The sequence below is a fragment of the Heliangelus exortis genome, chromosome 23 (assembly GCF_036169615.1).
Source record: "Heliangelus exortis chromosome 23, bHelExo1.hap1, whole genome shotgun sequence".
NCBI classification, from domain to species: Eukaryota; Metazoa; Chordata; class Aves; order Apodiformes; family Trochilidae; genus Heliangelus; species Heliangelus exortis.
In genome coordinates, this window is record NC_092444.1 from 7,510,113 (window position 1) to 7,533,589 (window position 23,477).

At 45.6% G+C, this 23,477-nt stretch overlaps 1 protein-coding gene and 1 long non-coding RNA gene across 3 annotated transcripts in view; one reads left to right on the forward strand and one right to left on the reverse strand.

Annotated features, from left to right (window-relative positions):
* MIB2 (MIB E3 ubiquitin protein ligase 2) overlaps positions 1-15,819 on the reverse strand; it is a 38,196-nt gene extending 22,377 nt beyond the window's left edge. The window contains exons 1-3 of one of the 2 annotated variants that reach the window (XM_071767037.1): positions 15,702-15,819; positions 2,739-3,089; positions 2,359-2,530 (exon numbers count right to left, since the gene is read on the reverse strand). In XM_071767037.1, coding sequence (XP_071623138.1) covers positions 2,359-2,530; positions 2,739-2,985 — 419 coding nt within the window. In that variant the 5' untranslated portion in view covers positions 2,986-3,089; positions 15,702-15,819. Of the gene's footprint in view, positions 1-2,358; positions 2,531-2,738; positions 3,090-7,322; positions 7,458-15,701 lie in introns of those variants that run through there. The other variant, XM_071767038.1, reaches the window with a different exon arrangement.
* LOC139806866 (uncharacterized) lies at positions 15,772-19,502 on the forward strand. Its single transcript, XR_011730383.1, has 3 exons — positions 15,772-15,851; positions 17,862-17,968; positions 18,997-19,502. It is a non-coding gene; the product is annotated as an uncharacterized lncRNA (long non-coding RNA).
* The last annotated feature ends 3,975 nt before the right edge of the window (positions 19,503-23,477 follow it).

Below are 23,477 nucleotides of genomic sequence, written 5' to 3' on the forward strand. Positions count from 1 at the left end.
AAACTCAGGTCACTGAGACCTGAAATAGCCTTCAGAAAAAAGGTGTCATCAAAGCCTCTTTAGAAAACTGATTGTGAACCCTCTGCAGTCACTGTCTGGGCTTAAGACCTCCTAAATCCCAGGATTAGTGAGCTGATACAAACAGATACGTGTTGGCCTTGCCCAGTTTGAGCTGCACAGGTGCCATGTGGTGGGCCTGGGAGCAGCAGTGCAGGTGGTGGCCTTTTGGTGCACCAAGACACCACACTTGTCACCTCTGGAACTGTCCCAGAAGAGGCCTCAGCTTCCTCTGCCAGAGGATCAGTGATGGCAGCAGTTGGAAGATGGATGCATGGAGATGCTCTGCACAACAGACTAAAAATGGAGACCAGGGAGGGGCTGGAAACTCCCAGCTCTTGATCTTCAGTTCAAGAGACAGTTGATCTGACAGCTCCATCCCAGGGTTCTACATTTGATTGCACTGATGTAAGCTTATAAATACATAAATAGCTCCCTCTTCATTATGCAAAACCAAGATAATGAGATGCTGTCAAATTTGCTGAGCTGTCTCTACATCTTCTCCCTTACAAGCTTTCTGACTAATTACCACCCCAGTGGGCTTTGCTTGGGTCTTGAAAGCAACACATGACTGTCCTTGAGGCTCGTGGTAAAGAGCCAAAAAATAGTCATTCCCTGCCAGAGAAAGGAGGTGAGACTCTTGATCTCTAGAAGAGACTCATCCTGTGTTTCTCAGCCATTCAAACAACAGTGGGGATCAACAAAACCTGAAGAAAACCCAAATCCACACAGCAGTTACCATGTCTTTTTAAAGAGAGCTTTTTATTATTATTCTTTGGTCCTTGGGAAACTGCCAAAGGTTTTGTCTATTTTACTAAGCAGAAAAATTGAGATCAGGGACCTAAGCAATAGCCCCAGTGAGTCATAAGTACGCAAATTTTGTACTCTGAAAAGGATGCTGCATTGCCTGAGGCAATGTGTACTCACAGCTCAGACCTCACTTATTCCAAAGAAATCCTCTCTGTTGCATTGTTCAAAGGTGAGCAACCTCCAGATGCCCCTTGTTTCACTGTTTTATTTCTTTTTTTCAACCAGAACATTCAATTCTTAATGCAGAGCAATCTAGTGGACACTAGACCAACAAATGACAGAATTTCATCTGCATTAAAGCAAAGGTATTCCTATTTTTTCTTGCTTCTGCACTGCAAGACATTTCCAAGTAAAATTCTTCCAGTTTGCCAGCTCCCTGCATGAAAGCTCTTGGATAAAACTCGTATGCACTGCAGTTAAGAGTACAGTGTAGTACAGTGCTCTACCATCTGACTCAGTCAAATGACTGAATCAAAGAGCATTTCTGACTGTTTTCTCCAAAAGCAAAGTGACTTCTAAGAATTACAGTATGTACCTTTCATTCATCTTTAAAATGGCAGCTTCCACAACTGGAAGCTTCTTCATTGAGCATTTCTAATTTGTCTCCATCCCTCAGCACAGCTACATTCCATGCCTGCCACACATATTATCCAATTACAACTACTGCTGCTTTTTCCTTTTCACTTTATTGAGGCTCCCAGAAACCACTGCCACCTCTGACAGGCTCATGCTGTGCCCCTGATGTCACTCACACACACACCTCCTTTTTCTTTTCATTTTTTTATTAGTTGCTTGGTGTTAGGAAGATCATTACTTCTACTAACACACAGTAGTATAAATCAGTATAAATGCTACTTAAACAAAAAGCATGGTGTTATAGATTCTGACCTATGTCAGGACTTTTTATCAACTCAGAAAAAAAAAGTTCATTTAATCACATCCTTAACCACTGAATGAACTTAGAGGCAAATATAATCCAACATCAAGTGCTGCTCTAGTGGACATCTAGCTGAGAAGAAACCAACAATTTGGGAGTGCAAGAATCCCATCAGCCTCCCTGTGAGGAGTTATCTGAGAACAGCAAAGCACGCCTAGGAAATTATTTAATTAGAGGGAAAGAAAAGAAGAACCAGAACAGACCCATGGTCCAAATTTTCATCTTAATTTAATTTTTCAGAAAATTCTGTCAATTTCCTTTGCTGTCTTTTTTCAAGCAGCTCCATGTAAGCACCAGGTCCCATCTTACACTATTCTACAGAACAGGGGTCCACAATTTGTTTTGATCATGCAACCCCATCAGCAAAAAAATGTTAATCCCCAATATCGGTACACTTATTGCTTTATCAATCATACTGACACATACTGGTGAAGTTCTGTTATTCCTGTATGTCAATGGGTCATCCTGCACACCCCCATTCTGGGGGCCACTGTTCTGGAACAGTGAGGCATAAATCCCACAGATAACTGGACCTCCCCTGCAGCACCACTTACGGTTGGGAGTGCGCGGTCTCGTAGCGCTCGAAGGCGTGAGACAGATCGTGCTTGTTGTTCATGTAACACTGTGTGCACAAGTCGTAGTCAAAACACATCTTGCATTTCCACCTCATCCCCCGTATCCCGTGCTTCTTGCAGAAGTCACAGATGATGTTAGGGTGACGGACACCTGGGAGAACAAAAGCAGAGGAATGCAAGAGCTGACTGTGCTCTCTGGGGGGCAAAGAAAAAACTCACGTGCTGTGTGGGTAGTGAAGATGATGCAGTGATACAACAGGAGTGTGCAGTATGAAATATCACATGTATATTACGAATATTTATTCGTGGTTTAAAGGATTCTCACCCTAGAAGCCATGCCAGGGTGTAGCTCTGCTTACCTATTTGTGCGTTATCGTACAGGAGGAGGTCGTAAGCCCCTTGGAAGCCGGTGCGGTAGTTGGTTCTGTTGCCTTGGTCCCACTGCACCACCACAGTCTTGTCAGGAGTGGTTGGGCTGCCTGTCCGACCAATCTCAACCACAGTCCCAACGTTCCCTTCACCATTGTCCTGGCTGCCCCACTTCCAGTCCACTCCACGAACCACCCGCATCCCAACCTGCATGCTGGCATAGGGGTCCAGGTCCATTGATCTGCGAGGCAACCCCTAAAATCCTTCCAGGGAAAGGGTCTTGGAGACAGGCAGGACCATCAGCAACACATTCAGCATGGTCAGCAGCATGTTCAGCACACCTAATAAGGCAAAATACAATTAAGTGATGCCACTCAACACATGACATTTTCCTCAGAATGCCCTGGATACACAAGAGGCCTGACCTGCTGGGAAGATAAATCTGGACTTGATTTAAAACAGGGATCCTCACAGCTTTAGCACAGATGGGGAGGATACACAAACCAGCCAGGCACAGAAACATCTGCATAATATCCAAATGAATTATTTCAGAGCACTGAGAATGAGGGAAGAAAACTGGGAAAGAAGTCTTCACAAAACATCAGTATCACCCCTTGACTTCAAATTCAGGAATATGTGCATCAGCTACCAGAGACACAATGGCAACAGAACCAAAAAAGCACAGTAAATAGAATTGAAATAAATGAGCAGAAAAACACCAGCAGCATGATTTTAGCAATAAAAAGTCCATACATCCTATTTTTCAGGAAGACTCTTCACATACCTCTTAGCACATAATACTGCACTGTTTAGTTTCACTTGCCCAGAAAGTTAGTTTTGGTTTTGATTTTGGGATCCAGGAAGTTTTAAAGATTCACAAGATAGAAATGTTTGACTGGTTTCCAAAAGTAAAAGCAAGGTTTTTTTTTTAGAAGTGCCAACACCAGAGAAATGTCAATCTTTTGCTGCTTCTTCAATGACAGGTACAGCAGACACACAGAAGGGTTATTGCTAACCTGCAGTAAGCACTGCAGATTTTGTGCTGGGATGAGTCAAAGCTTGGGATTACCTTTCCAACTGTTGCCATGACAGCTGGAAAATGGGGTGAACACCACACAGATGCAGCACATCCACAATTTTGAATTAAATCCCATGAATTGTAAAAGCCACAACAAGAGGCTTTCAATATTTAGGGCCAGTAGCATCCTTTTATCTTTGGGCATCCATGGGTCTCCCTCTTCCTCTCAAACTATCCATAACATCCAAATCAAAATTTGAAAAAAAAAACCAAAACAAAACAAAAAACCCAAAGCCAACAGAACACCAAGGGCCAAAAAGCAGAGATTCTAAAAGCAGAGCAAATCTTAACAAACGGCCATGACACAGAGCCAGTTGACACCAGGCTGACAAACCTGGTTTAGCTGACAAGCTAATAGGATGTGTGGTTGGACATGGCAGCAGGAGCAGCTTTGTGCCATCCATCTGACATGCTCTTCACACTACCTCCTACCAGTAAAGTTACTGAAACCACTGAGGCCTAAAAATAAACCCTTCCTCCAGCTAAACATACCCTTTTAAATGTATGGAGGAGTAGTTTGATGCAAAATCAAGCTTCTAGAAGGCAGCAAGAGCCTGATTTCTGTTCAGCTTTAGCATCTCTCTAGCTTTAGACCTTTCCTGCTATGCATTGCTGTGACATCCAAACACCTGCCACATGAGAGCAACATCAAAAACAAATGTCCTTGTGAACTTCGTGTCATCTTGTCTTCTAATCACTGCTAAAAGATGCCTTGGGTGACACTTCCTTTGTGGAGGTGGATGCAGCATCACCGAGTTTAAGGTGCACTGGTGTTTGTCTTTTTGAAAGCAGAAATTATCAAAAAGAAAGAGTATTCTTCATAGAAAGCATTGCAGAGCCTAATGAGATTTGTATGATCCCCTTCTACTCCAGATGAAAGGTGAGTAAGAGACAAATTACTGCTTTAACTGAGAGGCAGAACTGCTTTCTTAAAAGGCTTCTGCCAGCGTGTCAGGACAAATTCACTGCAGAGGAAACAAATGGAAACATCCAACAAATACAAAGATACAAGAGAAGCACAGCTGAAAGCTATGTGACTTTTCCTTAAAAACAGCAGCCACCCCTCCTGGTTCATCTGAGGGAATTGGGAGAAGGTGAGGAGAGGTAGTAACAGTGGGAAATGCAAATGCACGCTGAGAGAGGGGAACTACAAATACCACAGGAGTTTTCCAGATGTGGACACAGTACCACTCCCCAGCCTCAAGATTTTTATGCTATTTCAGTGGATTATTTCCCTCTCTGAAGGAATGAATGGAACATCACAGCTTCAGAGTTCCTGGCATTTGAAGGAAGGCAATGCCAGTTTCAAATACTATTCATCATAAAACAATACTCCAGGCTGTGCCACAAACCCATGAAATTTAAGCCACTGCAGCATAAAGGAGGATGATCCCTTGCTACCTGCAAACAGCAGTGCAGGCAGACACGTTGTGCATCGTGTCACACACTCAAGAGAGCAATCAGAGTACCAGCCTCAGGTCAGAACTGCCTGGGTCCTACAAATGTGTGACCTACACACAGACAAAATCAGACTTTCTCTGTGCACTTTCTCTTTCCCACTGCTCTTCTGACAGTGGATGCAACAGAAATCCCTCCCTCAAACTGCCAGTGAAAAACAAATGCTACGTGAAGACACTTTGTAGAAAGAACCCTGGAGAAACACCACTACACTGTTTTGTCAACTCACAGATGCAACACAATATACCAACACCAGGCACCTTGTTACACCACAGACAGCAATCTCAGTTAATATCACAGCTACTGAGTTGCAAGGACAAAACTCTAATCTAATCAGTAGCCCAAAATAAGCTGGATCCAGGTGGCAACAGACATCAAGCTTCCCTGGGTTCTGCAGGTCTCCAACAGCTCCCAGAGGAGCTGCACATGTACCCACCCCACAGCTCAGGGAAGCTGCTGTTCAGCTGCACATTTGTGATGCTTCATGGAGATGTCTGTGCTGCAATGACCTTCATGCAATCCCTGGCTCTCTGAGCTGAAGGCTGTCTCCTTAATGTACTACTCCATTTTCCACACAAGAAAGCACCAAATGCATTCTGCATTCCCACCTGATCTGCAGGGGTGGATGCATAACAAGAGCAAAGAACCCTTCAGAATCCTTACGGGATGAATTACAATGCTTACACAGGCTGAACCTTGACAGAGATCAGCATTATTTACTTCTTAAGTGGACGTATTTCACTCACTGAAGCAAATACTCCTCCCTTGATGCTGTCTGGGTCATAATTATTCCAGTGAAGGATAGGTACAGATGCCAAAATTGATTCACAGAGAAAACATCAGTTTCCCATGGGAGTTTAAAGTAACTCTGAACAAATAATCCATTATAATACACAAGCATATTCCTGAATCCTGACTTAACATTCTGATCTCATCTGCTGTGGCATAAGAAAGAACAGCCCAGGTGTAATCTGAGAGTCCATTCTTAGGAAATCCCTGTAATACTTAACTGGAAGAAAGAGAAAATACTTCAGAGCCTTCAGTCCACAACATTTCAGTTGCAATAATAGCTGCAGCTTTCTGCTAATATTCAAACTGTGCTGTTGGTAGAAGGTGCTCTAGAGGCAACACACCATCCATGTAAGAGGCAAAGGTTGCTGCTGCACTGGGTACACAGTAAACAGAACCAAAGTGGTGTAAGCAACATCTGTGCATGTAACTTGGTTATCAAGTTATTTGAACAGGACGGCAAATAGAGGAAGATGCAGGTGATTTTGTTTCTTTTGTGTGTGTGTATATGTAAAGCAGCTTTTTTACTTTCCTTAACACATATTTTGCAGTTTGAGTTGACTTCCCAGGTGAATTACTTCACCTCAGAGAGCTTTGCCTAGCCTAAGGAAGCTGAAGTGCTATGGCAAACACAAATCACACACTTTTCCAAACATGCTGCACAAACTTGAGAATCTCAGACTATGATATCCCTCTAGTTGCTGAACATTCTTTGTGAACACATATGGAGATGGCTGCATCAGAACTTTTATTAACGAGGTCTTTTCCACCACAGCTCTGCCAGCCCGAAATGCCCAGCTTTCCTAACTTCCCAAGCACAGGAAAAAAAAATAATCATAATCTATGTTAAGCCTTTTGGAAAATAACATCATCCCCCATCTCTCAGTGTTCTCATTCTTTTTGACCCTTCCTTCTCCTCAAGCACAGCCTGTTGTTATTGTGGATATTACACCTCTGACAACTGGAGATCTGCAGCATCCCACACCACCCGGGACCTGACTCTGCCTCTCACCCTCTGGCTCCTGGGTGTTTTCCAGAGGAATACGAACTATTCTCGGGCTACCAACCCCTCCAAGCCGACACCACCCGCTCCTTTGGAGCCAGCCCAGGTGCGCTGGATGCGGGGGAAGCCCCGCTCCCAGGCCGGAGGTTTGCTGGGCCCCAGCCAAGCCGCAGCCCCGGGCCTCCCGCAGCTCCCTCAGCCCCGGGCAGCTCCCTCAGCCGCGTCCGGCCCCTCGCCCCGCGGTACCTGCAGGCGGGACGCTGCCTTCCCTCCAGCCCGCTGCCCAGGAGGGTTCCTGCTCTCTTTTCTCGGGCCGACCCGAGGTTTGTCTCCGCGGCTGTCCGCGGGGCGGTCGCAGCCGGGACGTGCGGGGCGGCTCCCGGGCGGGGCCAGCAGCTGCCCGGCCCGGCCTCGATTTAGGAGGCCCTGGGAAAGACCCGACCCGTCCGAGGCGGGACTTTGAGGGCGCCCCGAGGACCGAGACCTCCCCCGGGGGAGCTGCAGCCCCCTGGCCCCTCAGCCCCTGGCCGTGAGGGAAAAGGCGGGAGGAGGAACCGCCGCGCGCACGGGAAAGCCTCCCTCTCCTCATCACCTCAGGCCGGCCCGGCCCCATTCCCCCGTCCGGAACGGAGCTGACAGATGTGTTTTCTTCCCAGAGCTCAGGTAATCACCCAGGACTAAAACCGGGTCCCTCAGCACCTGCACCGGGGTCGACAGCGAGCGAGAGTTCCCTCCAACAGCCCCCGGGAGGCTCCGGCTCTGCTCCCCCCCCCCAGCCGGGGACAGACCGCCGGGAGAACGGCTGCAGGGACCATCACTGGTTTTATACTTTAAAAGCCATGAATCATCCCCAGACAGCTACAGCACCAGGACTACGAAACAGGGAGAAGGGAACAGAGCTCCAGACTGCCAAATGAGCGCCAAATCTTCACCCTGGGCAGCCCTCACAGCAGCCAAGATTCCACCCATAAATTCCCATCCGGGGACAGAAAATGCCCAACATTGTGAAGAGGAGAAAACGCTCTGTCCTCTCTGCCTGACAAAAACAGGCAGATCAACGATTATTGAAACTCCGGATTCGTTTTTTCAACAAATACTGTGTTCAAGGTGCCCCATGACACTACTACAGAGCTTTGCAGCTATTCTTCCACACAACCACGGTATGAAATGCTGTAAGTAACAGAACTAAGCTTTGGCATCCTCAGCACAACTCTGACATGGGTAAAGAGGCTTATTTTAATTACAAGAGGATCTGAAGAGTCTCAGCCTGCCTTCTGAGACTCCCTCCCTCACAGAAATAGTGAATAAGTAGCACAGGAAGATCGACACACAAGGTTGAGATTATTAAATTAACTTGTAGCAGGCTGGGAGTTACCTTCCTTCTCTGCTACCTCTATAGCCTTTCACTCTCTGAAAGAGTGAAAGAAGCAAGAGCAGCACAGAAAATCAATGTTGGTAAGGGAAGAAGAAAATTAATGTTGATTAGATTCTTCCATCGAAAAGCAACAGAAAGCCCTGAGAAGATCAGGAAAACAGTGTAGCTAACAGAAACATAACAATCAATGGTTTCAAGTGGCAGTAACCAGGTGACATGAATGCCAACATCTACAGGAGATGGAGAATGACCAATTTTGGATCAACTGCTGATTAGAGCCATGCTCATGAGGATTTAACAAGCAGAACAAAGGTATGCCAGAGACACTCCAGCTCTAAATTCTACTAGCAAATGGGTGGAATTGTGCTTTGGTATTTGATCCCCAGCTCATCTCTCTTGGGAAGAGGTGAACACACCAAGCAGAGCCAGTGCTCTGAGCATAAAGACACTATTCACTTGACATCAGCAAAGCAGCCACAAGCCAATGAGCTCCGACAAGACAAACGTCACTTGCTTTATCCTACCCTGATCCCAAGGCAGGCTGGACAAGCCTCATAAAATGTTTACAGACATCAGCAAAGACAGGCTGGAACAGAGCATGTCACCAACACTGCCTGCAACAGCTGAAAACCCCAGTAACATCACTGCAGCACAAGCAAGTGATCAGAACAACCTCACTCATTCTGCAGGACACAGCTCAAGAAGACCACTGGTGCTGGTCCTGCCAGCCTCCTGACTGATTGCAGGGGGGTTCTACACAAGAGCAAAGGTTTGCAGTCAAAATCAGGAGTCAAAAGCATCTGTTTCTAACTAAGACACGCAGCAGAGAGGCGCCTGACTCAGTCAGGAGCAGTTTCTTCAACCATGCTGTATTAATAAGCTGCCAAAATGGTTCTTAGTCACTCCAAGTATCTTATTTTAAGCCCTCACCATGCACACATAAACCACATTCTAACTGCTTGCTTCCAAGGGAACTTCAGGGACATAGTACCATTAAAAAAAAAGTCATATTAAACAATGAGATTGATCAACTACCACTACTGTGAAACTTCAAGATCTGCTTTTGTAGATCCTCACACTGGGAACATAAAGAGATCCTAACAAGGTAGGTGTAATGTCTAAATTATGGCAGCTCATGACTGGGTTAAGAACTGCTGGGGTAATGCAACTGGGTTTTAGCAGTACTGCTTTCTACACTGTTCCTGTGGGCATTCCCCCCACAGAAATATGGCTTAACAGGGTTTTCCCCCTTTACCAACAGAAGCAGGATTTTCTGTGAAACCAGCACAAGTTGAAAAGCTAAATGCCTGGCTGATGTTTATCTACACAATAAAGTACTGTTCCCTACCCCAGCTTTCCAACCTGCAAGCCAGAAATACTTCTATTCTTTAATAATAGACAACAACTAGGATCAAATACCTCTGACCAAGGCTCAAAGCTGATAAGTTAATTACTATTTCATGTCAATAAGCTCAAATTCAGACTTACCCTTCACTTTTCTTTCTTTTCAGCAAAGAGTAAGAGACTCTAGGACAACAGAGACAAACATGTGCTCTAACAGGATGCAGTGTAACTTCTTCTGAAGACATACACAATTCCCACAAATATATTCACTATTAAATGAAAGCAGACCAGAAAAAGCACCAGAGCACAGTAAGTAATCCTTTTTTATTTACCACCCTGTCAAGAGCACTTTACAGCTTTTGCCTCCTCCTGGCCCCCAGGTGAGGGTGGGAGCCCTCACCTCTCACTACCCCCAGCTGCACTGCATACCCACAGAGCCTGAGCACAGCTCTTAGTTCCCAGCACCATCTCAGCCACTCTGTGACAAACTTAACCACTAAAAATTAGTCTAAACCCACTAAACTTCCCCCCTCAGCCCACCAAAACTGCAGATTTGGCTGAAGTGAATAATTCAGTATTTCAGTGCAAAGCCACAAGATTTCCAGTGATGTTTTGCTTTACTTTTCCCTGTGCAGTCAGGATTTCTGTTTAGTCTACATTTTGCAAAATGGCATCACTGGCACAGAGGAGGAGAAAAGTGCAGATGACGTTAAAGATCAATAGCATACAAATGAAGCCATTCTTACCAACAAGCTACTCTCAGCTAAAATAAATTAGAAATGGGGCAGCTGCCTCTGTATCAACCAATCAATCCATCAGGGAAAAGCCTGCAAGGAGTGAAACCATTTCCATGCCCAGTACCTCACCTGCTCTCAAAGTATATTTAAATCTATTACATAAACAGAATAAAGCAGGTGATTAATATGCCTTTCCTCGGGGATTAATATCTTGTAATTTCAGCCTCCCTGTGTAAGAGCAAGCACACATCTTGGAATACTGGGACATCAGTGAGGAAATGCTAAAAATAACTGCCCAGGCGCTTAAAGCTGCTGCCACTGAGTGCATTTTATCTCCATAGTCAACACTTGTCCTTTACAAATGCCAGCCCATTGATCTGTTTTGTCTAAACAGGATTTTACATTCCATTTACACAGATTGTATTCTAGCACTAATTGGTTATGGTGAGAAGGGAACATTTCCTTCCTTTTCAGGTTGTAGGAGCCATACTCGCAGTGATTATTGTGCTGTTTTGTTCTCTTTTTTGTCACCTTTTAATGAATGCAGGCAAAAGCAGCACCAGCAAATTTGTTAATATTCCATAACAGAAATTTTTTGCATTTTCAGATTCATTCTGTGTGAGTAGGGCAATGCCTAACATCTTCAATGGACACAGAAGCCAACTGTGCCAGCTTTTGTGAGAAATACAGCCAAAGGTAGGCTCTGCTAAGTCTTCTTGTAGCTTGTAGTTTTCTAGAGCTGTCAAATCAGAACTGAGGTGGCCTTGAATTTTGTTCTCACTTTACTCAACACTGATCTACATAGCTTAAATCCAAACTGGTTTTGTCACCAAGGTCCATGGACCAAACGTCACTGTTGTCAGTGAAAAAATGAATTAAACAGAAAGTGACAGGATCAGCCACACAACCTACCAGGAGCAAAGATACAGCTCAGTATTTTTAAAGAATCAGCCCAGTGCTAACTAATGGAATAGACCCATGAAACAAACTGGATTGCACAGTAGGTCAATATTTGCTTTAAACCACACAAATGCAAATACAACCTTCAAAAAACACCACCAGTAAGCCAAAAATAAACAGCTATCACAGGCTTCCAGCTTGTGGTATACCACCATGTACAGCTTAGCAAAGGGATATCCCATATGACATCATTCTCAGCAATAAAAGCTGGGGAAATGAAATAGCAAGGCAGGATGGTGTGTGTCTTCCCAAAGAACAACTATGCCTGATCAAGCCTTGCTGTCTCAATTTTACCCTTCTCTTCCCTGTCCCACTGGGGTGGAAGTGAGCAGGCAGCTGTGTGGTTAAAACTCAACACAAAGAAAAGTGAAACAACTTTTGCGAGGTCAAAATTCAGATTTACAAGTCAGCATCAGACAGACCCTATAAAAGAAAAAGTTTTCTCCACCAGCTTCTACTGAATGCAAAAACCTCAGAAAAAATGGGTGAGATCAGTGCTCCTCTGCCCACTGGAGAATTCAGAGTGATTATGAGTGAAAGTTCACACTGAGCATCTAGTGGATGTGTCTTATTACATCCCATGAGATAATTGCTCATGAGCCCGATGAAATTTCCTTCTGGCTTTTGATGAACTGTGTTCTCTCCAGGAGGGAGAAAAACAGCTCCAGCCATTTGCTTTAATTGGACCCGACAGTTTGCAGATTGCTGCCTCAAGCTTTGAAATTCAAGCCTCAGTATCTGGGGCTGATGAGAATCCACTTTTTCCTCAATAGAAGAGTTTCAGTTACCATGAGAATGTGGGTTAAATCACTTAAAAGTTTATAATCCTCCAATCTATTTTAAAAATTGCACTGTCTGTCCAGAAGGGCTGTATGTTCCCCCACAAATAATTCAAGATCAGAAGACTAACATTACTGCAGAAGTAAAAAAATCAAGAGGAATTAATACTGAAGCCCTGCTGGTAGACATGTGGTTGAGTAACAGGTTGGAGAAAACACAGTGCTGTGGTTCTGTGCCATGGCTGTTCATAGGTATTTAGAGGCTGCTAGGCTTGGAAGTGGTGATACCACAGGACTGCTCGAGTCAGGAACACAACTTTCTCAAAATTTTCAAAATGAAAAGTAGCTACTTTAGACTCTTGCATAGAGCAGGCTGGAGCATAAAACCTGCTGAATCCCTGGTAAGCCTTGATAGCTCATCCTACCAACTTTCAGATTCCCCTTCAGGCTTTCAGAAGGGTCAACATTGCACTTCTGTCAGTTTTCAGCCTGAAACTTGCCCTTTCTGTGCTCTGAAAGCAGATCAAAAGGTTTAAGTCTAATCTATCCTGACATGCCTTTGGCTGGAGAGACATCAGCTGCGTAGGAGCAGAATGAATTGAGTGGTTAGCTGTTGCTTTCCTCCCTGGTGCTTAGCAAAGGGTCAGGACATAGCCAGTTCACTTACAAGTTTGTACATTTTATAAGCATAGATGTTATATTCCAGCTCTGGATAGCTTGAATATTTTAAAGAACTCAAGAACACTTACAGATGGGAAATGGACCCACAGTTATACATGGGATTGGTGGCAGAGCCAGGAACAAAGCTCACATATCCTTCCTTCCTCCAAGTTCTGTTCTCTGCATCCTGGCCCACACCAGTCACAGAAGGGGGGAAAATGGTATCAATCCATGATCCAGCATGCATCCCTTGAGGTCACATCAAGGACTGTGAACTGAAGGCTCAGATCAAGCCATGACTGTCCTGCTAGCACACCTGTACCCTCACTGATGCCATTTTCCACACATGGCCAGCCTAAATGCTAGAACTGTTCCACATTATGGGAGATTTCAAACACCACTGCAGCTCTCATTACAGAGAAAAGCAGAAACATTTAAATTCAGCAAGTCTCCCAAGACACAAGACACTTCACTTTCTCACTTTTTGCTTAAGGAGAGAAAAGAATCCAATTACCTCTCTCCAATCAGAGCTTCTAGTGAGAATGTACTGAAAGCTGCAATGGTTTCCCTCTGAGCACACAGCACCCATAAATGCCCTTGATAACCCACGAATCAGAATTCTTGAAAAAAGAAAACAACTAGGATTCCAACACTCTGCTCACAGGACTTTGCATTCTATTCCTGGATCCCAGCAACTCAAAAATGAAAGGGCATGATCAGTACTGTCCAAGTGGTACAGTCACATTCAGCATGACCCTGAATTCTGCCAGAGCCCAGGAGCAGTTCTGTATCAAAGATGATGAGCAAGACAAACAGATCTGATGGGAACAGGCAGGCAGGGGCAACATGACCTAGGAGAGCTTAATTATCAAGTTGGATAAAGACAACTTCAGCAAAGTACAGGCAGCCCAGACCTGTCTCTGCAAGCAACCAGCACCAATGCTACAGGAATGCAGGGCAAGAGCTGAGCTTTTTTAAGAGGTAATTGCCACAGAACAACCCACATGTAGCCACACACTTGTTGATCAAGGTAGCTTAGAAAACCATGAACATAGCCCTTTCCAAGTAAAAACAGGAGACAACTGCAGCCACCATACCTGAAGTACTTCTACAGCTATTGCAACTTCATTTGTCAAAGTTGTAGTAGCAAAGACTGCACACATGGATTCCCAACTCCTCCAAACAACCCTAGCAGTGGATCAGCAGCCATTGCAGACCAAAGCAGGAAAAGAACAGATTTTTAAAATGCTAATTTGGCACGAGGATTTCAGTCACAGAGCTCCAAACAAGGACTTTAAGTAAATGTCAAAACATGTGAATGTACACAGCAATATCATAATAAGCAGAGAATTAAGCCAGCCCAAATATCATACAATTATGAAGATTCTTCTCATGTCAGTGACTCAGAGAGGTACACCATGCAAAGAGAAAGGGCAGGGAAACATATTTATCTTTTTGAAGCCTAAAAAAAAAAGAAATGATTCAAGAAAACAGTACAAGTGGCAGCCCTGCTAAATGACAACTAGGTAACTGTTCACTGCATACGCAGCAGGCATGCTTGATTGTTCTACGTCAGCTCCTGTCCTTCCACCAGAGGAACAGCCAAGATTAGCATGGAAAACGGGCATAAAGTACTGAAGAGACATCAGTGATAGAGCTGGGGTTACAGTGTGAGTCAACAGGCACACAATCTACTGCCCTGTTACTTGGCTGCCTGAAGGAAGAGCTCACTGAGAGGAACCATGGTCTGCCCAGTAGCTGCTCCAGATGCCTGTAACTCAAAGCAGAAAGCAAAGCTTGGAGCAGGACAAGAACTTCTCTAGCTCTGCCAAGCTTATTGAAGATTTATCTTTCTGATTTCTATTATCAACATGATACACAACATCATTCCAACCATAATAGTGTGGGTTATTTACAGGAACCATGTCCCTTGACAATGCACTGATCTGTATCCTGAAACCAGGGATGAAAAATTCAACAGGTCATCAAGTATGGATAAACAACTGCATTGTCCTTCATAGCAATTGGCTTTAGGAAACCAAGGAGATGTTAAACAGAGGAGGAATAAGACCACTATCCCACTTGAGCCAAATAAACTCCTTCTATAGCAACTGAGAAATGCAGAGGATGTAATGAGGCTCTTAGCCAAAACCAGAGAAGGTTGAATAGTAAAGCCAAGCTCAAGTGACCTCCATGAAGGTGAGCCAGAGCTCACTTGTTCTTAAGCAAGGTAGAAATTAGAACTTGTTACATGCAGAAAGTAAATTCTGGAGCTGAGTGTCTGCAGGGAAATCTCAACAAACACATGTAGTGCTTCCAATGCAGCTGTACCATTTTCTCTAGGTTTAAGTTTGGCCCTTGTTTTCATGATGCTTTCTCAGTTGAGGAAGACTGCAAATATCACAGAAACACAGGAGAGAAAAAAAAAAAAGAAAAAAAGAAAAAAGACATTTGTGCTTCAGTTCTGAGTTACATCCAGCAAACTGCACATCCTCCAGGACTTCCAGCAGGAATCACTGCCAATGTTTCAGTGCTCAGCTTCCCCCTGAGCAAGTACGGCCTTACCTGTAGTACCTGTTTGAGAACAGGATGTGTGTTTACACCCTCCAGGGCAGCCAGGAGAAAAGGAATAAAAATGGAGCACACACAAGCAGAAGTGGCTAAACGGGGCAGAAGAAAAACCGGCCACTTTGAGCAGACCGATTCCCAGCTTAGCCCAAGGAAGAAAAGAAGGGAAAAAAACCCCAAAATAACCAAAACAGGCACGTACCTGGCAGAGAACAAAATTCAGACAACCCTCTAGAAAGCGACTGTCCTTATCCAAGGGCTGTGGTCGCTTCCTTCCCTCACGCATTCTGGGTTCTGAGCAGCAAACCGACTCCAGCGGCCTGAGGAGAGAGGAGAAAACCGGGGAGCTCAGGTGGGCACAACCCCCGCATCCAGCGGCTCCTCTCCCACCCCACACCCGCAATCCGGCAGCACAGGAGGGCTCCAGGCAGGCTCCAGCCCGGCCGCAGCCCCCCCCGTCCCCGTCCCCGGTGCAGGCACCTCCGCACAACGCTGCTCCCGGCCTCCCGCCCCCGGGGCTCCGCCGGCAGCCGCCCCCCTCAGGGCCCTGATCGGCAGCCGACATCCACGGACCCCTCCGTCCCGCCGGCCGCCACGACCCCCGGGGGGGCCACGGTCCCGCCCAGGCCCTGAGGTGACCGCGCACGGTTCTGAGGCGGCTCCGCTCTGAGGCGGCTCCGCGCTGAGGTGGCCGCGCACCGCGCTGAGGCGGCTCCGCTGCCCCGGCCCCCCCGGATTCCGCTCCCTCCCAGGCGCCCGCCCTTACCCCCGGGGAAGCGGCCGAGAAGCCAGGCTGGGGCCGCCCGGCGGATGCTGCAGCGGTTCTGCTCGACCCCGCTCCCCCGGGGCCGCCCCGCCCAAGCGGCTCGCAGCCCGGTGACAGCCGCCGGGGCATGCTGGGAGCCGTAGTTCGCTGCCCGCCCCCCTGCCCGCGGGGCGACACCGACTGCGAGTCCCGGGAGGGACCGGGAGCTCCCCGAGCCTCGGTGCGGTGCGGTGCGGTGCGGTGCGGTGCGGTGCGGTGCGGCCGGGGGCTCCGGGGCAGGGCTCCGGCCGGTGCCTCAGAGCTGCCCGAGGCGGGACGGGGCGGTGAGGGCCCGCGCTGCCTCTGCTGCACGTCCTGGGTGGTTCTGCTTCGCCTTTGTGGCGTGGAAGATGATAAATATTTGGGATGGCTTCCCGATTTCTCTGCGCAGGGAAAAAGGCCATTGGAACCCCCGTGAAAGGATGCAGGATGCGTGCCAGGACCTTCTCGTTTTGTTTTGCTTTTTTTTTTTTTTTTAAGCCTTTGAGTGTTCTTGGGGTGAGTTTTGGATAACCTAGTACACTGTAAGGGAGATTTGAGGGTTCAGAGTAACTCCTTCCAAGACACCATGCCTTGAAGCCTCCACCATCTGTCTGCCCTCCTCCTGCCTTCTCCACAGCATGTCTTTTTTTTCCAAGAGCACAGCTCAAGGGTCAGTGGGATCCTTGGTGGCACTCAGAACACATTAACATAAAAGCACAAAGTGTTGCTGCTTTTATAATGACTTTTATAAGGCAAACGTTTGTACCATCTCTCTGCTGATGATACCAATGACAGTGCCTGTGTGGGGTTCGACACCTTCTCCTGCCATTGCCCCTGCTGAGGCCAGAGACACCTTGTACACACTTTACACCTCCCTGGCCTGTTCCTTGCTCAGTGGCACATCAAACATGGCTAGGCTGAAGCTAACAGATTGGAGTTTTTGGTTTGTGTTTTGTATTTGCCAGTGTAGACCAGCACAGGAGAACAAGGGTAAAAGAACTGCCTGCCTTGATCTGAAAAACAGCACTGACAGGAGGAAAATCCAAACCCAGAGGCACTGCAGAGAGATCAGGCCACAGACCCTGCACCCACCGCAGGAATATGGTAGCAAAGTCAGAAAAAACCCCTCGGGCCATTCCTTTTCCCACTGACCCTTCAGGAACACTGCCCAGTGCCCTGTAATGATGGTGAGAATGGGTGCAGGAGTGAACGGGAGCTGCCTTGGCTCCGAGCAGAGCTGCAGTGCGCTTTGCCCTGTGGCCAGGAGATGGAGAATGAGCACTGCTGAGGATTTGGGAGTGTGGGAGTGCACTGCTGCTCCCTCCCTCAGCTTGCTTTTTACCAGGCAGGTTTATATGTTAGTATAAACATGGAAATGCATTAGAGGCAGGTGAGTACAGCCAACATCAATTGTCTGAAAAGATCCCTTTGCATTTAGCATAGCTTCTTTTGTGCTCACTTGATAAATACCAAGATAGCAGGCTTTACTTTTGCCAGTGCTTGTTCTAAATACATGAACTTGCATGCCCAGACTCTTAAGTTATGTCTGTTTTGTTTTTTTTTTTTTTTTCTCAGCTAATCCTTCTTTTTAAAAGAAAGCAAAATTGGAAAACTGTTAGACTGCCTGTGAAGTCACCTTCTCAGACAAACATGGAGCATCAGCAGCTTAGTCCATGGCCAAGGTGAAAACTTCATAGTGATTATTTTAATTAAATTTTGTCTTCATTTTTTTTTACATGAATAGTAAAAAGTGGTATTTTGGTTGTGCTTAACACCAAAGACACTGCAAATGTCAAACCTCTCTGGTGTGTCAGAAAGTGTGAGCTCCAGTAAGCCTTTTCTAGTTGGGCAGTATTTGTGATGCTTAAGACAGGGATTTGTCTGTGGAAAGACTGGTTCTGAGAACTCCCTCCTGCAAAGCAAAACTTGGAAATGGCAGTTTTCCTGGCTCACACATTGCAAATGTGCACTGATGTTACAATTACACCTTGTGGCACTGCCTTCAGAGGCAATGACCTGGATAGAACAGAAATTATTTGTGTGCCTGCCACTTTTTAGAGAACGCTGAGCAGTATTTCTAGCTCAGCTGAGTGTCAGAACAAGCCAGAAAGTGACCTACATCCAGTACCCAGCTTTGGGAGTTAACTTTGAGGAAGTTCAATCCCAAATCTAGGTCCCTCCTCTGAAACAAATGGAACCAGAGCCTAATAGAATCTAAATCCAAGGGGAATTCATCTGTTTCTTTCCAACAATTTTGAGCTCCAAAAAAGAACAACTATCCTGATTTTTCACTCCACACTTCTTACTGGAAAGAAATATGACTCCAGGTTAATGCAAACTTTAGGATTTGAATCCTTCAGACTTAAAAAACTGAGCTGTTTCCTGATGTCTCAAGCCATTGGCCTTTTGGGAGCTGGTCTGCTAAAACAAGCCAGGAGTTGTGGCAAAGCTACTATGGCAATTATACAACACATGTATATGTTAAAGGGCCTGTGTCTGTCTGAGGACACCATCTGTATCCAATAAACATAAAAGAAAATAAGGTCACTGATAAACCCTAAGCAAAGCTCGGGTCCAGTGGGACCTACAGTGGTGTAAATCTGAAAACTTTTGTATCCAGTGGAGTTTTTCCTCTGAGCCATCCTATGTCTGTTTGCACAGCCTACTGAGTCACTTAGCTGACAAACCTTTGACATCTTGCTTTTTGCAGCCCAGTCAGTGTGATAAAAAGGACTAGAGACAGCTTGGATCTTCCTACATCAATTTGAAATCTCCGGGGGAACTTTAAAACACTTGCTAAGAAAATTTCTGCAAAGCATATGCTGGATGGCACCTGCCATCAATAAGACAAATGGCAAATAAATGTAATGGTGCCGTGTATTCAGCCTGGGGGCTGTGGCTATGTGATCCTGCTGCCAGGGGTGTCCAGAGAAGCACTGTTCTCTGCTTCTGAATTTCATCCAGCTCCTTAAGAAGCCACCTCTGTCCCAATTTCACCTGTGGAATGAGATGAGGGGCATCCCTTAGCTATTTTAGAGTAAGAGAGTAATTTTTACCCAGCTCACCTCCATCCCTTCCTTGTAATGAAACATAGTGAAAGATGGATTCAAACTAGAATCTTGTTATTAATTACTGCTCATTTGAGGGCTTTCAGTCCACTGTGGCTTCCTGAGAGGAGAGATCCCACTATTGCTTGCCTGCTTCATTGCTTTTTAATTTTTTTCATTGCTTCATTTCTAGGCCTGAGATCTCTTAGATTAATGAATCTGCCTCCTGAGAGAGTGCTCTTGTGGTCCTACAGAAATTCCTAGTGTGAAGGTACTGACCTCCCCCTGGACTGCACACTCTGGCTCTTCTGGACATGGATATCTGAGAAGCCAACTGTGCTGGTGTGTGCTCAGTGCTAGAGCATGGAGCAGCAGCCTTGATATTCCTTCCCTCCTTAATATGGCTTATTTCTTGTGCTAGATGTATACAGCATATGGAATTCTGTAAAGGAAGTCTGTCCGTGCTGCTATAATTAGCTAGCAGTGGTGACAGCAGGCATCTTTGCTTCTCTATTATTTTAAAATCCTCAGCACTGTGTTATAGGATGAATTTCTACCACACCAGAATGCTGATGCTTGGAAAGCCTGTGAGAGCAGCATCCTGCTGCATTAATGTAGCCTTTAAAATCCCAAAGTGATCCCAAGTGTGACTGCAGTGAAATCAGTGGGATTACATCAGTGATTAATCTGGTCCTAGCAGGAGAGTAGACAAAGAAACTAATCCTCTGTTTTTCTGCTGCTGCAATTATTTAAGCAACTTATTCACATACCTGAGGTCAATTTCTGCGTGGCTGTAAGTGAATGTTTGGCATTGCACCTCCCTGCACTGTGGGGGAATTAAGTCCTTATGTCTCTCTGGCTGCACTCAGTATACTGTACACACAATCTTTTTATGAAACAGTTCTCTTGCTGTAAATGTTGCCAGGTCCTTACTTAAAACTGTGTTAATTTTTGAAAGTAAACATGTGCAAAGCAGCCCCACCCTTCCAGCCCTTGACTTGCAGGTCTGTGTTTAGAATTTTTTACACATTGGCTCATGCAGCAGCAGAAAACCCAGGGTGTGAAATCCCAGTGTAGGCTCAGGGAGATCCATCAGAAGGGACATTACATCTTTGCTATTGGTCCAGTGGGGTTTTGTAATGCTGAACATTTGCCACTTCCCTCTTTCCCTTACCTGAGGAGTCCTTTCTCCATTCCTGGCTGTCCTCATGGTGCCCAGGGAAGGCTTTTTGGTGGGTTCCTGTTCACTGGCAGGTGTCACTCTTCCCTATCCAGCTGCCAGATAGGATGGGACCAAATTGCAACTTGGCCTGGGAGCTCCTGCAGAGAACTTTGTGCTGAGCTGGAGGGCAGGAGGATGTGCCAGTGGTAGCTGAAGAGCAGGAAAATTAAGAGGGAGCAGGGAGAGAGGGGAGTGACTGGCAGAGTTTCAGAGATAAAAAGCTTGACTATCAGCACAGTTATCCTGGGCTGTGTTCCTCTGGGTGTCTGACAGTGCACAGCAGAACTAAAGTCTGACAGGCAGTGTACAAACCATCAGCAGTCCTGCATCATCTGGAGAAGAGGGGCTTGAATTAGGTTGCCCTAAAGGGGCTTTTTTTCCTCTCCAACTCCCGTAAATAGGGCCAGGAGAGTCACTTTCCATGAGGCTTGTTATTTAGTCTTATGTAAGAAACAGTTTATGTGACTGTAATTGCTCCTTGAGGTTGAGTTTGCAGGCAGTGTTGGCTAGAACATGCATTTTTTTGTGCAAGAGCTGAGGGCCTGCATGCCAAATGGGCTGTTTGTGTGTACAGCCACAGGATCTACAAGAGTAACAGGCAATTCTGCAGATTTTATCTCCAAATATGGCCTGTGGTATGTGTGCAGGGAGGGAAATGAGCAATACTGCTTTAGGTCTTCAGGGATGGTCAGACATGTAGTGCTGGAAATACAGGCAGGTAACAATTTTTTGTATTTAGAGGTCTTTCTGTAATTAGCTTAGTGTCAACTTGATCGTTGGCCGTGGAGAGAATTTTTGACAGGTTAATATAGAGCAGGAGCTGATTTCCATTTTTATAGCTCTGTGCTGCTCTCCCTATTGAATTCTCACTATTAAACATATCCATTCCATGCCAGCTGGAGATACACACCTGGAAGGAGGCTGCTGAAGACAACCCTCTCAGAAGGGTTCCCAGTTAGTCAGTTTGATTATCACAGGTTGGAAAGGTCCTCTGAGATCATCAAGTCCAACCCTTCAGTAGTAGATGAGATCCTCTTGTCACTGTTCCACAAACAGATGTGGACCTCAGAATCAACAAAGCATCTCTCTGGCAAAAACATTCAGACTGTTCCCATTTTTGCACAGGAAACTGAATGAAATTTGAAGAAAAGCCAAATGCACAATCCAGGCAAGTCTATTACATTTAAAATCAGCAATGATTAAGCAATTTAGAAAATCTTACCCTAAATGTGTATCCTATCTGCTGATGGCCACAGTTAAGAGATCATGATGAGGCAGAGATGACTTAAACTCTTGGCTTATCAGGGTATTAAAAAGCAGATTGAAATCTGGCTGACATTCAACTTGCAGGGATACCAGCTTAAGTTGCTTATAAGTGATCTTTCCAGCTTGATGCTCAACATGTATCATGGACATCTGGATAGCATAAAACCAAACCTAAAATAAAACAAAAAAGCCCTGTGACCAAGCGGTGAGGCTGAGTGATCCCAGGAGAATGCTTGTGCAGGCATGAATCTTTCCCTGGAAAAACAGTGGAGTGATGCCATGAAGCAGAATTCATGTCTCTGTGTCACCCCAAGATGCTGCATGATGCAGGGAAAATCCTTGAGGACCAACTAGAAGTCTACACACAGATCTGCTGCTGGATGCTGTGTTAGCTCTGTGCTGCTGGCTTCTCCTGCCACCATCAGTTGGCATCCCCAGGCCCTTCAGCTCTTGAGAGGAGGCTCCAGGCTACCTGGACCTTCAGCTGAGTCCCAAAAGCACCAAGCTGTGGAGGTTTGGGTCAGACACAGCAGCCCTGGGACAGTTTAGGAATCCAAGGTGTCCTTGTCTTTGAAAGGGGAGGCTGAGTCTGGAACCCCACTGAGAGAGGCAATAACAAGAAACTTAGCAGAATTCAAACAAACAAAAAAAAAGCCCCATTTGCTAGTTTGCTATTGTTTTCTTGGCAAACTGCATTTTTATTACCTTTGGGAGCTGGAATGTTCCCTGGCTCTAATAAAAATGTCTGTACCTTGGGCAGGCAGTAGAGGCTCTGCACATATTTAAAGGGCACCAGCTTCCTTCTAAACACCTTTGTGTGAGCTGCAGGCACTGAAAGCAACCAGGCAATGGAGTCACAGGGCTCTAATTGTACTGTGAAGCATTTTTAATGGAGAATATAACCCTTCTTGGTTTGTTTTGCCCCTTCGAAACCAATTCTCATGGTTCTTGATTAAAAAGGCACCCAAATGACAGGCTGGTTCAGAACAGCTTCTTATCAAAGAATGGTATCCTCTGCAGGGAGATTACCAGTCCAAAGTGTGAAAGATGAAGTGGAGTTAAAAAGCAAATACCCTTTCTTTTTCCAGAGGAATTAAGATGCAGTACTTCACGTTGTGGAGCTTTTTTTTTCCTGATAAGTGCTTGGAATATAGATTGGTTTTTGAAAGAATAATGAGTTTCTTTCATAATGCTTTGACTCTGGCAGCTGATGTTTTAAGGAAAGTAACATCCAAAAATATCCAGACATAACTACTCTCTGCTGGAATTTGGATGGGTGCTTCTCAATAGGAAGAGCTGAATCTGGGTTGTCCTTGAGGTGTCTTAAAAGCAGTTGTTGAGAGGTATCTGGTGTTGTCACATATGGTTGGTCTTGCCTGTATGTCACTGATTTGAGATCTCAGCTGCAGGGGGGACAGGTTCCTTCAAGCCTGGGTCCTGTACAGAAGTCAAAATCATCAGGGTGGTGTTCAACAAAGTGGGTGCAAAATTATCTGAGCTCCCTGAATGCATTTTGGAGCATCCTAGAACCTTGTACCTCAAAAAGCCAGGATTTATGCTCACTTGTGAGAGTATCAAGAATCCTTGAGGTGTCATATGCTTAATTTTAGGCATGGCACAGCAGTGAGATGACTCACAGGACACATGTAGGCTTGG